Raw genomic sequence first — 17,426 nt, 5'->3', positions numbered from 1 at the left:
TTAAAATTACACTGATCTTGGTCTTCAAAATCCATAATAAAGGTCATGGTTGAAGTATGAGGGAAAGTATGGGGGTACTAACCCTCATGCCCCATTCCAGCTTCTTGGATTTCTAAGGTAAACCGCAATAGTGAGAAAAGGAGAGAAGGTGGGTCTTCTGGAGGCTTGCTGTTCCCTCTCTCTGCCATCCCCTACCCCAGAAGCTCTTGGTGTGGAGGTAATGATCTTTAGAAGGAGTTAGGCTAGTAACTCATGCTTATATAGGTGTTGGATTTATGAAGTGCTGTCCTCCCTGTACATAACAGCCCAGTGAATTCAAGAGAGCAGAGATAGATGGGAGAGGAGAGCAGGGGACCCAGAAAAGTCCCCTCCTCTCCCTTCTGTTTCTCCAGACTTTGGGTCCCCAACGTCATCCTCTTTATTATCAAGGGTTCAGACTGGCATGGGGAAAAGGGATATTCAGGTCACCAACGCGTGCTTCGGTGGTCTCACAGCGTGCCGTACCAAAGCATCTCCCAAGCTCATTTTGGCTCCCAGGGGTTTCAAACCACAGTTGGGTCCCCACCCCCAACACACTGATTAGTGATGTCCCACACCCACAGAGCACTCAGTCTCACTCTCTCTAAGATGGACATCAGACTGGCCCAGTTTTAGATCCCAGGTTATAAGTTTTCCCCCCAGCAGACCCTACCCCCTAGATAAGTGGCAGTATCCCCATTGATGAAGAAGGTTCAGAAAAGGGAAGGACCTTACTTAAAAAGTCATATATTTAAGAAGTGGCAGAGATGCCTCAGACCCAGATCTCTCAACTCCAAACTCGTGTGTTTTCCCAGTATGCCACATAACACATTGAAATAGGAACTAAATTTCATTTGCCACATGAATCCTACCACAGGCTATGCTCCCCATTTCCAAAATCTGCCTTCAGTAAAATTTGAGAGATGTCTACAATGATATTTCACTCATATCAAAGAGAATGATCAGGATATAAATCTTATTCAATTAAAATACCTTCAAAGTAATGTCTTAAAATAATCTTTTGAAAAATTTATCTGGCGTAAGGAGTAAGGCCCACAGTTAGGGGTAGCCATTGTTCATGTTAGAAACCAAAGTTCAGATGTTATTTTCCCCACATTTCAATCCCCTTGTAAACCAGACTAGGAAAGACTGATATAAAGCAGGTGTGTTAAACATCATCGTGGACAATACTTGAGTGTTGCTAGAACCAGATTAAAATGTAATTGGGAAATGTTTAAATACAAAAGAGCACAGATGATAATTTGTGATTTTCTAAGTCAACATATATTGGCAAGGATCCTTATGTATGTGGCCCATTTCTATTTGAGTTTGCTGTAAATCATTAATGAAAAGGAAAACTATGGCCTTGTCAGCAAATTTTCTAGCAATGTGTGCACAGCTCACTTTTTCTTTTATGGTCCTTGGATCTCTCTTTGCCCCTCCTAAACCAAGTGTTCTAAACCCTAACTATAGGAATCTCTAGAGGGCTGAAACTCTTGAGTCTTTGCACTGAGGTCGGTTCAAGCACTTAGGGCTAATTACTGATTGGACAATACTCTATGGGCATATGCTAGGAAAATGGTCCTTCCCACTATCCTGTGCTGGCTCAATGTGTATACAGAAGATTGTAGGAGGGATTAAGAGGTGGAGTAGGAAGAGCCAGAGTCACTTGTTGTGGTAGATGAGGAAGAAGGTGGGTCGCGGAGATTCTTCTTCCATCCTGTTCTCTTCTACCCCTGAAGACCAAGAAGAAAGACCGAGGACTTTTGCTCATCCCGACTGCGGCTGATCCTGGGATGTCTGGGGTGCTAGCACGGTCATCACAGGAATCCTCTCTTGCGTTGTTATTCAGTCACATCTAACTCTTGATGATCCCCATTTGGGATTTTCTTGGCAAAGACATTGAAGTGATTTGCCATTTCCTTCTCCAGCTCATTTTAGGGGTGCAGAATTGAGGCAAACAGGGTTACATAGTTAGCAAGTATCTGAGACTGGATTTGACCTCGTGAAGTCTTCCCGATTCCAAGCTCTCTACAGTCAGCCACCTAGCTGCCTCCCCATTATATTCTCTCTTAACATGGTTACTTAGCCTGTTTGAGAATTTAGAGTTAACAGGCTGCTCACTGCTTTTCGAGTCTGTGCCACTTTTGAACTGTAGTGGTTAGACAGTTCTTAAACTCAATTTAAATCAGCAACTGAGCAATTTTCACCTGTTGCTTCTAGTGTAATTCTATGGGCCCATCCTCAGCCTTTCTAATATGTGAAGGTAGCTATCAGCCAAAACCTTATTTTTTCTCCAAGCCAAACTACTGCAGTTCATTTAGTCAGTATTTGAAGAGCATGATTTCAAGTCTTCAACATCCTGGTTGCCTTGTATCAATACCTCTCCAACATCAAACAACTAAGACCTCATGATCTTTCCCCTTTCCCCCTTTCATTCAACTCAAAAAAGTATTAAAGCAGACACTGTAGTATAGGTAGAGAGGGGGGCTGTTACCAACCAAAAGGCATCCTTGCCTTTAAGGTGCTTACCATGCTACTAGAAGTAACATGACCTGTTTAAGGTTTGCTCATCAGATGGAACTTTACATTTACCTGTCAATATATCACATCAAATTGTGCCAATTAGTCCAGCCTAGTCTGGATCCCAATTCTGTCATTCAACATTGTAGCTATCCATCCATCATCCTCATTTGATCGATGCCCATATTTTTATTGGGCCTTCAATGGCCCAATCTTGATATATAAGCCCCAAAGAAGAGACCCCTGCGATACTCTTCTAGACAGACTGCCCAATTAATTACTAACTTATAATGCTATCATCTTGTTCACCTTTCCTCATCTTCCAAACAAGCATGTCTGCTAACCTCTCTTCAGTTTGATTTTTCTCTGTCCATACCCAAAGCTGCCAGTGACACCAGGGAAATTGCTGACCTGTAGTTGGAAGATAGAGAAGTCAGACAAAATATCTTAATATCCATTCAAACTAGGCCAACTAATTCAAACACACAACTAATCACGAATACCCCTTTGGGGGTTCTTGTTTAACAGATACTACATTATCGGCTACCCCAACACTTCTGGCCCAGGAAAGAAGGCAATGCCAGTCAGGCTTAAGATTCTTGATTGTTATTTGCAAATTCTCCACTTCATATTTCCATAAGAGCAAGTTTTGTCCTGAAGGGAAAGGGAGAAAAGTGAGTATTGGGGGAGAATAAGCTCTCTAACCCACGTTTCCAATTCAGCTACTGCATGTTGTGGAATATCTGGTGACCTAATATAAAAATCTAGGTATTTCCCCGACTCCTACTATCAATGGGTGATTCAATCTGCCTGCAAAAAGCCATGTTTTGTATCCCCTCTGCTTTTCCACAAAGCTTACCTATCTCCTGCTGTGACTAGCTTCTTCTGACTCAGGAACAGCTATCCATTCTTATATCCATTACCCCCAATCCTATCCCTGCTCCCATTCTGGGGTGGAAGAAAGCAAGCCACCATGATGGTCTTTTGAAATTTTTATTTTTATACATTTTTTTTGTATTAAAAAGGAAAAAGCATAATTACCACAAATTACAAAGGACTAAAGCGTTCGTTACTAGAATAATGAATGAATCACATCAGCCTGGAAAGCAGATACTCTGAATAATATTAATGTTATAATACAAGCTCATTCAAGTATCTTACATTTTTTTTTTTTTTTTTTTGTCCTTTTAAATGTGATGTTCTAGCACATGGTAAGATTATGTCCTATCAGGGAAAGGTGGGTCCTTTACAGCAAAGCTGGACGTTTTCCTCTCTGGTGGGGAAACAGGCTATAAGTTTTGCCTTTACCATCAACATGGCTGAAAAAGGATGTTTTGTTTTCTTAATTTTGAGGGGGAAGCTAAGTAATCAATCCCCTTCTGACCTGGGACAACAATGGATTCCAATTTGGAAGAAGCCAGACTTAATGAAATGCTCAGCCTGAGCTCTGATTAAATTAAACATGTGTAGCTCAGTCATTGGCCCCTGCTTGTCCCCTCTACCCCTGTATCCCTGGCCCCAGGTGAGCTGGCTTCTCCCTTCTCTGAGCAGCCAGGGCTTTTTTTTTTCCTGTTGCAAAAGCAAAATTTCAAAAAGGAAAAAACTAAGTTATAATGTAACAAAACAATTTTCCTAAGAAGGCTCAGCACCAATCCATGTCTGAGTCACAGCTGCCCAGGCTAGGGATGGAGGTGGGGGGAATATCTGAATTGGTAGTGCATTTTCTCCCAAAGACAAACCAGGAGGGAAGGTAAGCAGTTGTCAAACTAGAACAAAGGGTAGGACTGGACAAGAGGCACTATTCAGACGCTAATACCAAAGTTCTTACTGGAACAAGCCAACCTAGGGAAAGTTAAGTGGAAACCATCCAGGACATGTTACAACTTTGTTTTGTAGAGTAGAGGATGGGGTGGGTGGGATGGGCGCTGTGGGAGGAAATGAAGAGCTGCTTTGTGACTCAGGTCTTGGGGTTCTTGAGGGAAGATGGAAGGGCAGGCCTGGAGGTCCTAGCCCCCCTGGCATGCTTGTCACAGATAAGTCGGTCCTAGATTCAAGTGTCTTCAGAAAAGTGAAGATGTAAACTACTCTTTGAAACATTAACCCTAAAACAATAAAAAAAAAAAAAAAAAAAAAAAACTCCCCATCCCCCCACCCATGAGCTGAGATGTAGTGCTGACATTCCCACCTAGAGCACATTCTTTCAGGGTGTTTCCTTGTAGGGAGTCAAGGAGACTAAAAGGGGCAGTTTCACAAGACTCCCACCATGGGCCCAGGGACAGAATGCAGAAAACCGGTGGTTGACCTAAGTAGAGACTATGGAAAATCACAGGGAAATCCCAGCAGGCCACCTGGGTATCCAGTCACTGTAGGATGGCCGAGGTGGGAAGTTACCCTGCCTCTAGCTAATCCTGGCCGTCCTTGCTTTCCAACCCCAAGTATGGCAGAGGACTGAGCTTTGAGGTTACTGTGGCATCAGAGATACAGTACCAGAGCTGGTCAGTCTGAAGGGAAAGAATGGAGGTGGGGAAAATGCCCAGTGGAGTCCATTGCCAAGGCAAGCACCAGACCAGGGCTAGGAGGGCCTCAGAAGCCCTTGCCCTGATGAAAGCTAGGCAAATTCACCTCCATTGCCAACTCTGTTGCCTTAGATGTGAATGGGCTCCCAGAGAGTTGGAGGAGCTTATAGACCAATTCCTAGGCCACACATAACAGAAAGGACAAAACACAAGATGCTTTTAGAATGAGGGAGCAGCTGAGAACAAAATAAAAGATGGGGTGCTGTTTTAGGCCCCTTTAGCAGACAAGCTAGTTCCAGTCCAACAATAGACTACAGAGGCTAATTCTGTCAATGGCTCTTCTATCAAATAGTTTCCTACCCTCCAAATATTGATTTGGACCTACAAACGAAGAACTTTAGAGCTTGGGGAAGAAGTGGGGATGGGGGATGGGAACTTAATTGTAAGACTGAGAGTGCTGAAGACATCCATTTCCCTTTGTGCTTTCCTTTCCTCCACCCTTCTTTGATTACAGAGACACCAAACTGCTATCCATCACCCATCCTTGCTCATGATGGGAGAGTTCTGTTCCACTCATCCTTTTAGTCCCATCATCACCCAGAAACCTGACAAATGATTAGCAGCTGAGTGGCTGCTAGAGCATCAAGTCCACATGTAGCTTTTACCATATGGCCAGGGTGGTTTGTCCTGGGAGATTCTCCCAATTCTGACTTTTGTAACACCACTCCTCCCACCTTCCCACAAATGTAGCTACATTTTTCCTTTGGGGAGTGGGGAGGCCAAAGGCCAAGCAGATATGCAGTTAGGGAGCTAGGCACAGGACAAAAGGCAGGGGCCAAATACGTATGTACCATGAGAAATGCATGAGAGAACTATCTTGGCCTCCAGGGGAGGCCAAAGCCTACTCCATGGTTCCACACTGCACAGACTGGACAAATTCCAGAAGGCAGAAGCAAACGGGGACACGGACAAAGGGAACTTTGTCTTCAATAGTCCTATGGCCAATTCAACCTACCTCTCAAGCCACCCAGAGGATATGCTCTGTCCCCTACTACTGCCACAGGAAGCACATGGAGTTCAAAAGGCAGGAGCTGACATAAGACTAGAGCTCATTGATTCTGCAGCACCCATGCTGCCACCTTCCCTGATCGAAATCAAGAGGATGGGGGAAAGGGGTGTCACTCTGGGGCCCACATCTTCTCAACGGATGTTCAGGACCCTGGTTCCAGAGGCATATGAAAGAAAGGCAGGGGGCGGCATGGGGGGTGGCACAACAGCACAGTACATACAGAGAATGTCAGCTTCAAATTACACGTTGCAGGTATCCAGGGGGAGCGGCCCTTCCCCTGCTGTGGCTCTCCTTCCTAGCCACAGGAGGTGGGGGTGGAGGTGGAAGGAGAAGGGTGCTGTGCAGGTGGTATCTCAGTCCCAAGGGAGATTTCCAGCCCGTTGAAACTCAATTGTATCCAGCCAGCCAAGGACCAGAGCAAGAACTCCTGATGTCAAGTCAGTTTTAGTCTGTGATCCCAGGCCAGATTTCTGACTCCATAGAGGAAAACAGGCCATGCGTGTGTCAAAATCCCCACTCCACAATAAGGCAACTTTTTTTTAAATATTATTTTTTAAGGACAAAAGAACAAAGGGCAAGAAGTCGCTTTTTGTGGCTTGGGGTTGGGGTTTTTTTTTGGTCTTTTGTGGTAAGTTTTGTCCTTTTTTTGTCATTTTTCAAGGGACAGAAAAGTAAAATAAAATAAATCATCTTTTAACAGGGTCTCTTCTTCAGTGAGCAGCGTCTCTCTGGGCTTGGGGAAGGGTCAGGGACTGGAAAGTGTATGTGAGAAAAGGGAAGGGCCCTGCCTTCCCTCCCCAAGCAGCCACTTGCTGGGCCAGCCCCAGGCCGGATCCTTTGGTTTCCTCCTCCAAGGTCTGCAGGTCCGAAGGGCAAAGCAGGGATGAGAGGACTGGGAAGGGGGCAAAGGAAAGGAGGCCTAAGGAATGGTGGTAGAGGCCACCAGATGAAGGTGAAGATCATTCTCCGAGAAGCCAGGCAGGTCTACGGCTCTCAAACGGGAGAAATCGCCGCTTGACTGTGAAATTGGCAGTTTCCACAGGATAACGCCAGCCTGGGCATGGGTTGGTGGGATGGCACTCTAGGACTCTGTGCAGGCTGCATAGTAGAACTGATGGGACAGAAGAGAGGAAAAAGTCTCTGTGATCAGGTAGCAGGGGCTGTGGGCTGCCAGCTGTAGAGTTGAAGAGTGATTTTGGTAATATGGACGAAATTCTGTCAATAACTTAAAAACATATATATATGCGTGTGTGTGTATATCTGTATCTCTCATATAGATATACACACAGACTCATACACACACACACATACACACACACACACACACACATATATATATATATCTATCTATATATATATATATATATATATATATCTATATCTCTCTCTCTCTCTCAAACTCTTCTCCTTCCCACCCCGGGCCAAATAAGTTGAGACATGAAGACTTGTGAGGGAAAAGTAGGGGGTGGGGATGGGAGTCTCCTTTTGATGGGTCATCACAGTGGCCAGAAGCCAGTCTCTTATTGTCAAGTTGTGTGCACTACAGTGGCCTGTTCTTGGATTGTCCACCTTCACTCCAACCTCTCCATTCTCATAACCTTCTTTGTCTACTTCCTTCCCCAAGTCCAAATGGGAAACAGCCCTTTACTTTCCCAAAGTCTGTATGTCTGAGGGCTGGCTTGATATTTTGGCATCTTCCCTTGTAGACTGACTGGCAGGTGGGACATGGGCTTGGCTGGGCGCTGTGACCGGTTTGCTGGAAGACTGGGACGGATACCGTTTCCTGACTTCTCCTCCTGCCGGTGCTGCGTACCTCTTGTGGCTGCCTTCCTCACCCATGGGGGGCTGAAACAGAAAGGACATGGGCCCAACATGAGATTGAGGTAGGGAGAATGTCTGCTTCCCTATTCTTTCCTCACCCAGGGCACATGTCACTCAGAACAGAGACATGCACAATGGAAGAGAAAGCACTAGTTCTAGAATCAAAGGACATGAGTTCAAATCGCAGGTTGGATGTCTACTACCTGCAAGACCTTGAACAAGTGGTGAAAGGGTTTGGATTAGAGGGTTTCTGAGCAAAAAAGAGAGCTCCAGATCCAATGAGAACCAATATATGCATAGTACAGGGCCCTGAATTTAATTAAAAGGATCTGGGGTCCTAGTACTACCTATCACTTAGTTATCTGATGTTGGCCAAGTTTCTTATATGTATACAGTTGGACTAGCAGGTATCAAAGGTCCTACTCAGCTCTCTATGTTTTTAGGAGTTCTAAATCCAAGCCACACTTTCATTTTCTAGTTGCCCCTTAGTAAGCTATTTGAGCCCTGAGTCTCAGCTCCACCCTTTGCACAATAGGGATAATTAATAATATCTCAATTTTTCCTGTCTCACAAGGATTTCATAAAGATCAATTGAGATTACAAATAACCTTGCAACCCTATAGATAGAAGTATCTATCAACAGCTATCCTCTTTTCCTTATGATGCCACTAAAACACCGTTCATTCACTCTTCAGCACTAGAATTAGGGTCTCACTCAAGCTTAACAATCCTAAGAATCCTAGAGACTAGGAGCAAGAAGCCAAATGAAGCTTGAAACCCATGAAACCAAGGGTTGTAGGCAGAAACACTTGCTTTCAAATACCATCTTTCTCAGCTTATACTTTTGAAAGGTTTTATTTCTTAACATCTGTATTTTCTGTCCCCTTACTATACGATTCCTGAAAGCAGTTTTCCCTTTCCATGTGCAATGCCACAGGTGGCACTATTACTCAATTTTGCTAACCACAAAGTGACCTGGAATCTGGGTTCCCTAGACTTAAGTTACAATAACCAGGATAACCACTGGGTGTCACTGTGGGAGCATTTTCCCAGAGCTGGGAAAGGGCAGAGACTAAAGTCAGACACTCAAGAGAGAATGGACCTTAGTAGAACATAGAATGTTAATGAGGTGGAGATTTAGACATCATGTTGCCAACCTCTAGGCAAGGAAATGAAGGCTTAAAGACTGTTCTCCTCAGATGAACTCTGGAACACAGTGCTTAGTTTTATATAACATTATTTAAGAAAGGACATTGATAAAGAAGGGCACTAAATTTCCATTCAGAGCACATGGGTCTTGCCACTTATTTACTTGTGTGACCTTGGGGATGTCTATTACTAACTTTTGGGGGCTCTCTATCCTCAACTTGTAAAATGAGAGGTTGGTCTACAAGACCTCTAAGAATTCTTTCAGGTTCCAGTTTAATCCAGTGACTAAGAGGGTGACCCTGGGATGGGCAGAGATGCCAAGACTCACTCACATCCACTCGGAAGTCTTCTAGACGTCGGAATTTGCCGAGGTATTCTTGAAGTTTGGGGTCAATATCCAAGTTTTTGGCTTTGGAATATTTTAAGAAGGCCCAGAACTTTTCCAGCCCATACAGCTGCCCTGTGGGAAAACAAAAAGTTCAGAGGCAAGGCCCAGAAAGCTTGCAGCTTGACTTCAAAGGAATGGCCATAGGCTAGCCTGGATCTTTGATCAAGCTGACTCAAAAGCTGCAGGAAATCTCGAGACCTGGGTTCATGAAAACCCCTTTTCCTCCCAATCCACTAGCTCAAAGAGTCCACACTATGATCCTTACCCGCTTCATAGTCCTTCACAGTCTCATCCTGGAAATCCTTGAAAATATCAGGTCGGAACTTCTTTTCCAGACCATAACTGTAATATCGAAAAAGGCACTCCAAACCATACCTATAAAAAAAAAAGCAGAAGACTAAATTAAGCCTCAATTTGTTTTAGCTGTGAAATGGGGACAATAGCACTTTCTCATCTAAGGACTAAAGTGATAAATATTTAATGAGCAAGGCCCATAAATGTGATAGCTCAGTTAACTAGAGAAGAGATAAAATACAAATCATTAATAGCAAAAGCATACAAAAAAAGTGAGAATTACAAGGCTATATAATGGGTTTCCAAAAAGCAGGATCACTTTTTATTGGGAGAGGGGCAGAAGAAGAGAGAAGGAAAACTCAAGGTAGAGTACTGAATGTAGGCCTCAAAAAGACAAATCCTACTTCAAAAGAGGGAAATGGGTGGGAGAAGGAATAAAACCTAATATAGGCATTACCCCAATTTTTACAGATGAGAAAAGTAAGTCTCAGAGAGGCTGACTTGATAAAGTGTCAGACAGAATCTGAACCCAATTACAGGAGCACAGAAAAAAAGCGTAAAGTTTTTGAAGATCACCTAGTTCAATTCAGGCCCAGAAAGACATTAAGTCAATGAACATACAAATAAGCAGAGCAGAGATATAATTTAAATACATATCTTCTGACTTTAAATCCAAACACTCCTTCTGCAATAGTATACTGCAGTCTTTCTGATGAGATAAAGAAAATTCCCTATCTGTACAGACAGATTAACTATTTAGTATGAACCAGGCTAGCTCTGTTACTCAGGACCCGAGTTACTGTAGGTATGTCATTTCACTTGTTCTCATTTGTAACTAAGACCTTTAAGGAGGTCTAAAGTTAGTTACAGCTAGGCTTAAAGTTTCAATTCAATTTAAAGTTCCCAAGGGCAACCAACATCAATGAAAAGCCTGGAATTTATGTGGTATGCCTATAGTTTGAAAGTACTGAATTAAACATTCAAGTCATGAGAGCTGTCTTCAAGTCTTAGTAGGGGTGTCAGGTAGAAGAGGAATTAGGTTAATTCTATTTAGTATCAGAAAACAGAAATAAGGGATAAAAGTTACAGAGGCAAATTTAGCTTCAATTTTTGGAAGAAATTTTTTAAAAACTTCAAGAGTTGAGAAGGGGAATTAGTTGCCAATGAAATAATGGCATCTCCCTCATTGGAGGTTAAAAAAAAAAAAAAAGGTTGGATAGCTACTCCTTGTCAGGTATGTAACAGAACAGCCTTTTCTTGAGGTAATAGCTAGATTAGTTAGTCTCTTCCAAATCTAAAATTATATTACTCAACAGAACATGGGAGAATGATTAAATGTCATGAAGCGGAATTTTCTATAAAAATTAATGCTATATTACTGCATATAGTCCAACACTTATGTAAGCACCTTCAGGGCAAGGAACATTTCTCCCAGCACTGGGTCTTCTATACAATAGAGCAAGCACATGGTTCATCAAGAGTTGCTAAATAAAATCATTACATAAATGCAAGGGGCTTAAGCAACACCCAAATCCTCTTGTCCCAGCTTTTTTCCTTTCTGCCTGATCCACAACTAAATTTCCGCTTGCCATCTCACCGGTAGCCCTCCTTGCCATCTTCTACGGCCAACTGCTTAAACTCTTCATACATTTTCTTATTGAAGTGATCCCGGAGGAAGAAGGACCAGAAGCGGAAAAGGGTATTCATCTCTTGGGACTGGCCAATGCCTAGCCGTTTCCGCTCTGTAAACAGGGGAAGAGCACAAGGGATTAGGATAAGGGTTATGCTAGAGGACAGCATGAGGAAAAAGCTTGCTCCCATCTATCCCACCTCATCCATGCTTCCCATTCTACCCTGAAGTGCAAGAGATCTCTAAGGTCATTTTAACCCCACCCCACCCTAGATATAACCAGTAAGAGAAGAGAGGAGTGTCCCCCAGTACACCAAGGTTCCCTTCTCCTGGACCCATTCTGACTTGCACCTCTCCTTGCAATATCAATGCAATTTTCCTAGTTCTCTTCCTAATGGAGATAGATAGCATCTCCTTCCTATTCCCTATTAGCTAGGTATAACTCATCTCCACCTCCCATTTTCTTTCATGTCCCAGTTAAAATCCTACCTTCTATAAGAAGCCTTTCCCAATTCCCCTTAATACTAGTGCCTTCCTCTGGTGATTATCTCCAATATCTTTTTTGTAAATAGGTTTGCATGGTGTCTCCCTCCTTGAGGTCAAGGCCTGTTCTTTGCCTTTCTTTGTATCCTTGGCACTTAGCACAGGGCCTGGCATCTGGTTGACTGAATGATGCCGCTTTCTTCCTCAACCACAGTTCTAGTCTCATACCATTAAGGCAGCGCCGACGATACTTGTGGTAGACATGTTGTGTGAAGCCATTCTCTTTGAGCAGCTCATGGGAAGGATGCTGGAACTTGGGTAGTGACTGTGGGGTGCAGCCATAGCTGCCAACAGCTGGGGTGCCCTCAGAAGGGCTGGAGCTGTGGAAACCAACACAATTTGCTTTGTTATCCCACATTCTCTTCAGTCTCTTAAACCCGCTCTGTCTCTTTCTAGGGGAGAAAGTGGAGAATGGTCCCCAGCAACCACCAATAACAGATTACCTTTCCCTTCCTTTTCACCTTTGTTTGTGCTGTTCCATCCACCTGGAAGGCCTAACTTTATCTCTCCAGGCCCCAAAACACTTAACCCTCACATCAGATCTATTCCAATCTCCACATTTTAGAGTCAAAGGTTCAGAAAAGGTAACTATTGAGAGAGTTGTTTAGTGTCAGAGATGGAAAAAAGTCCAAAGCTCTTTCCATTACACAGTCAAATTTGCCTTTCAATACAATTTAGTATTTGTGAAATGCCTATGTGCACTATGACTCCAACTCCAATACCACCTCAACTACGATGTCTCCATGTATCCCCAGCTCTAAATTATTAATTCCTCTAAGTGATGGATCCCCAAAAGTAATCTTGTGGGGTGCTACAGTCACCTCAAAAAACTTTATATACTTCATGTCAGCTCTCCCCTATTACTCCCCACACTAGAGTATGAGCTAAGTTCAAGGACAATGCCTCATCCACCTCAGTACCAAGAAAAGTGCATTGTAAATCACCAGCACTCGATGTCTATTAACGACTGAAAACATTCCAATGGCCCCTTCTTAGATCAGAAGCATGGTTCTTCTGGGTCAACATCCCAATTTGGCATTAAATGATGGTGGCATGGAAGAAAGGGATACCCTATCTTCCCTAGCATAATCCTAAAGAGCCGGGAACTTTTTCCAAACATATAATAATATCATTAAACAACAGAGTACGTCCAATTCATAAATGTAAAATTCTTAAAATGATATGGGCTAGAAGAGTTCCCTAATCTCTCCCTCTCTCAAAAGTGCTATGTTTACTTATCTGAAATAAAGCCACTTCCTTCAGAATTCAGAGGGCAAACCCAAATCCCTAGTGTATGATCAACAAATTCTTGCTCATCCTATTTAGTCCCTTCCTGATTTCAATCAAATCCCTTTCTCAGTCTTTATCATTCCTTCTAGATAGAGTGTTTCACTGCAATCTCTCTTTATTTACATGGATATTCTATCATTCCAGATGCCTCTGTGTCTATCTCAAAGACTACCTCTCCCACAACCCTGCCTCTAATTTCCAAATACCTGATGGATGCTGTCCGGGGCCTGTGCTCACGGGAATCCATGACCCATCCCACATGACACTCCATAGGTGGGTTTGAGCTATGCCGTGTCTTCCTTTTTCGGGGCATCTGAAAAGGTTATTCCAAGATTTGTTACTAATTAATTTGGCTAGTAAAGGTTGTGTGTCTCCTGAAGATCTTAAACTGTCTGCTGTTAAGATATCTTTAGTCCTCATAAATAGCACCTCCATTTTGGACAGTGAAACTAGAACCCAAACATTATATACCAATAGTCTAAGGTTACACATAGTTTGTAGGGAATTATCTCAAAAATTTTCTGTTTATACTTCAGAAGTGAATTGTTACAGGCAGAATTAGGAGAAAAAATAACAAAACATTTTACAGAACACTACGAAGTTTACAAAATACTTTACCTGTTACTGAAGTAACCATCCTGTGAGACAAGTACTACCACTGTGAGAAAAATGGTGAAAAAGGTGAGGAAAATTTCCTAAAAATTTAAGTGACGAGCTTAAGTCTGAGCTATTGTTTGATTTAGGGCCCCACAGCTATTAAAGGGCCAGAGACAGTTTTTGAACTCAATTTTCCCTTCTGTCTGTGCTATCCTCACTCTACTTTCAAGTTATATTTCAAGTTAAATCCAATTAATATTGCCATTGCTCTTGGAAGTATAAGATCACTCATCTCTTATTAATCTTTCCATTCACTATCCTTGGAACTCCATCCTTCCAACCTCACTTCCATTCCTTTGAATGTTGTCTCTGTATTTGTTTTCATGACATTTAGGTACAGTGCTTAGGATAAGATAAATGATTAATGAATGCTTTCTGATTAATTTCCTTTAAACCTGAGGTTGAATTGGATCGAAGCCTCTCACCTTGGCATCTATCGTTCTTCCTTCTTTCACCACTGGGTAAAATCGGGACGTCTGGCTTGCATCTTTAAGTTGAGGGGTGCGGGGGGTCCGAGGAGTCCTGGTGTTGCGGTAATTCGGTGACTCAGGGACAGTGGTTGGCAGAGATCGGGCAATGGTTGAGGGCTCAGGGGCACCAAACAGTTTGTTGGCTAAGGCGTCTGTGGGAACTGTGGATATGGCAGTAGAAACTTTATGAAGGGTATGAATAGTATTCTATCTGAAGAGTAAGATTCGGAAAAGGGCCTTAGAAGTAATTTTAGTCTAACCTCTCACTATGCAAACCAGAAAAATGAGGTCCAATAGGTTACCTGAAGTCACAAGGTAAACTTCTAAATTCACTTTGCTAGAACTGGAATAAGCCCTACCTCTGGCTTTCTTTGACTTACCTTGCTGGAATCGTGGAGGTCCAGGTGGGACTTCTTGATTGGGGTCAACAGGGGGCTCAGGGGTCAATGTATCAAACTGCTCCCGACTAATCATATTTACTTTCTTGAAGTTCTCAACTTCTTGCTGTAAACAGGGTAGTATAAAGTGGGAAAAGAGAAACACATATCAAGACGGCAACACCAGCCTGGTCTCTGATTAAGGATTTTCTAGAAATAATTAGTATGGAGTTAATTCTCCAAAATTAACATTTTTTTTTGCCCCAGGACTATACTAGGAAAAGTGGTCATCCAACTCTACAAGTTTTTTCCATCCCTCAATACAGTATGGTTCAAAATAGGATGGGAAATCTTCCTGGGACGCCTTTCCAAATTAAGATTATCCTTCCATACCTAAAAGAATTCTTTAATTCCCTTTTCATGAACACTGAAATAGCCCATAAGTTCTCCCTTGATCTAGCCACATGATATACAGGCCCTCTGATAAATGCTTTTGTAGAACTCCATTAACATCCTCAAGTAAATCTTACTTTCTTCTCTGTCCTTTATGTAGCCCCAGGCTCTCACCTTAATCTGGGAGTACTCGGGCTCAAACTTCTCTGTCCACAGATCCTGCTCATAGTAGAAGAGCCCGTCATTTATAACTTTGGCCAGCTCTGAACTCATCTTGGCCCGGGAGGTATGGTTACCAGTACGGTCACCCCCAGGATGGCGCCGTAAGTAAGGTGGAGTCTGTGTGACAATGAGGATCTTGTTGACATCCCGGTCATCAATCTCATAGTCCGAGTCCTCATCTGACCAGTCAGTGAAGGTGTTCTTCCGCCCATCCATCTGTTCCATCTCTTCATCAAACAAGAAGTCTAACTCTTCTGGCTCATCTTGGTCCTTGGATTTCAATTGCTGAAGTGGAGCTGTTTGTTGTAGGAACTTGGGCTCCTCTGCTTTCTGAAAGACATAGCAAGGTAGGAGGATGGGGCAGGGCATATATGGTTAAATGAGATCCTTGGAAATAGTTTCCAAAATTGATCATCCAGATAACTATGGCATTCACTAGCACAAATATAATTTCCTTATTTATTTTTACCTTTGAAGCAAAACCCAAACTTTCATTGACTTCAAAACTATAAATCCATCTATCATCCCCAAATTTTGTTTCTAACCCATTTAATAAAAATTGGTTAACTGTGTTTATATGTGTGTACACCCATACATACACGCCACTTGTCTGGTTGCTGGTGAAAAGACAAAAAGGAAAAAAATCTTCATCCTTCAAAGAGGTTATATAGTCTACTAGGTTCACTGTTTCTCAATCTAGGGTCCATGAACTAATTCTGAAAGTACAAGCTTCAGACTGCTGTAGAAGTTCATGATATTTAAAAAAAGGTTAAGAATCATAGAAAATATAATATGTAAATGGATAAATATACAGAATTTGAGAAAGAAAAATTAGGGGAATTAGGGGGGAAAAATGTATGGAGGGAATTACATTTTATATAAGCCTTGAAGAAAATCCAAGGCAGGGGTGGTCAAGGTAGGAAAGGGAATGTTGAATCCAGAGAACAAATCTTGTCAGTTTGATTGGAATAAAGTATGTATGAATGAAATGTATAAGTGTTGGAAGATAGATGCCGATATATGAATGATGTAATCTCAGAAGCAAAAGGCAGCCACCATAGATTTTTGAAAGTAGTGGCAATGGTCAAGACCTATGCTTTTCTAAGAGTATTTGGGGAGTTATGCAGATCTGACTAGAAAAGGGAGAAGCTGAGAGACCAACTTTGGGGGGTAGGGAACCCACTACATGAAAGAGTAGGATTACCTGTTATCCTCAATGGTTAAGAGACATCCCCTGCTACCCTAGTTTACCTACATAATTATGAATCCAGGGTAACTCTAAAAGCTTACTGAAGGTAGGGACTATATCTTTAATAATAACGCTAACATCATCTATTAAAATATGGCATTTAACAAAAACTCTTTCATAAAAAGTTCTGTGGCTTATTTGTCAAGTGAGGATCACTAAGGTAAAAATGATTTCTTCAGTCACACAGCTAGTAATGCTTGTAAGAAGGCTTGTAAGACTACACTCAACATTGATGTATAAAAAGCTTGTTATCTTTTGCTTCTGGAACATAGTATTCCAAGTTTTTTTATAGCAATGGCTCCCAAGTCACATGTAATTGTGATTGCGGTTCCCTCATTACTTTAATTCTTTCTTAAGTTTTTCCTTGAAGCTCTAGATTTTGGTTATAATCTTCCTGAGAGTTTCTTTCAAGAGGTGACTTAAGATTCTCTTTCTATTTAACCCTCTGGTTATAAAATTTGGGCAGTTTTCTTTTCTGACTTTTTGAAATACTATGGTTAAGCTACTTTTGATCAAAGTTTTCAGGTAATCAATTGATTATTTAATTTTTTTCCCCAGGTCAGTGTCTCCATTTTTTTTTTTTTTTTTATATATTTCTTGTTATCTCATGGAGTCACCAGCTGGTTTTTGATCCATTCAAATTTTTATGGAGTTAGCTACCTGGATTTGGTTTTGTATCTCATGCTGTTAATTCCTTTTTAAATTTGTTCACACTTATCACTTCTCTTCCAATTATTCCCTTTAGTGCTCTAGATAAATGAAGTCCCGCCCCCTCCCCCCCCCCCCCAGGCAATTGGGATTAGAGACTTGCGCAGTT

General features: G+C 42.2%; 1 protein-coding gene across 4 annotated transcripts in view; it reads right to left on the bottom strand.

Moving 5' to 3' along the window:
• Positions 1–3,702: 3,702 nt before the first annotated feature.
• The window catches only part of LARP1 (La ribonucleoprotein 1, translational regulator), a 53,260-nt gene continuing 39,536 nt past the window's right edge, over positions 3,703–17,426 (bottom strand). For all 4 annotated transcript variants that reach the window (XM_031953579.1, XM_031953578.1, XM_031953577.1 and 1 more), the window contains 9 exons: positions 15,313–15,690; positions 14,749–14,872; positions 14,324–14,529; positions 13,448–13,554; positions 12,120–12,271; positions 11,376–11,520; positions 9,750–9,859; positions 9,429–9,556; positions 3,703–7,971 (listed from right to left, as the gene is read on the bottom strand). In XM_031953579.1, coding sequence (XP_031809439.1) covers positions 7,771–7,971; positions 9,429–9,556; positions 9,750–9,859; positions 11,376–11,520; positions 12,120–12,271; positions 13,448–13,554; positions 14,324–14,529; positions 14,749–14,872; positions 15,313–15,690 — 1,551 coding nt within the window. In that variant the 3' untranslated portion in view covers positions 3,703–7,770. The remainder of the gene's footprint in view (positions 7,972–9,428; positions 9,557–9,749; positions 9,860–11,375; positions 11,521–12,119; positions 12,272–13,447; positions 13,555–14,323; positions 14,530–14,748; positions 14,873–15,312; positions 15,691–17,426) is intronic.

The sequence above is a fragment of the Sarcophilus harrisii genome, chromosome 2 (assembly GCF_902635505.1).
Source record: "Sarcophilus harrisii chromosome 2, mSarHar1.11, whole genome shotgun sequence".
In the NCBI taxonomy this organism is placed as follows: domain Eukaryota; kingdom Metazoa; phylum Chordata; class Mammalia; order Dasyuromorphia; family Dasyuridae; genus Sarcophilus; species Sarcophilus harrisii.
Note: the sequence above shows the minus strand (reverse complement) of the source record. Positions and strands in the feature narration are given on the sequence as shown.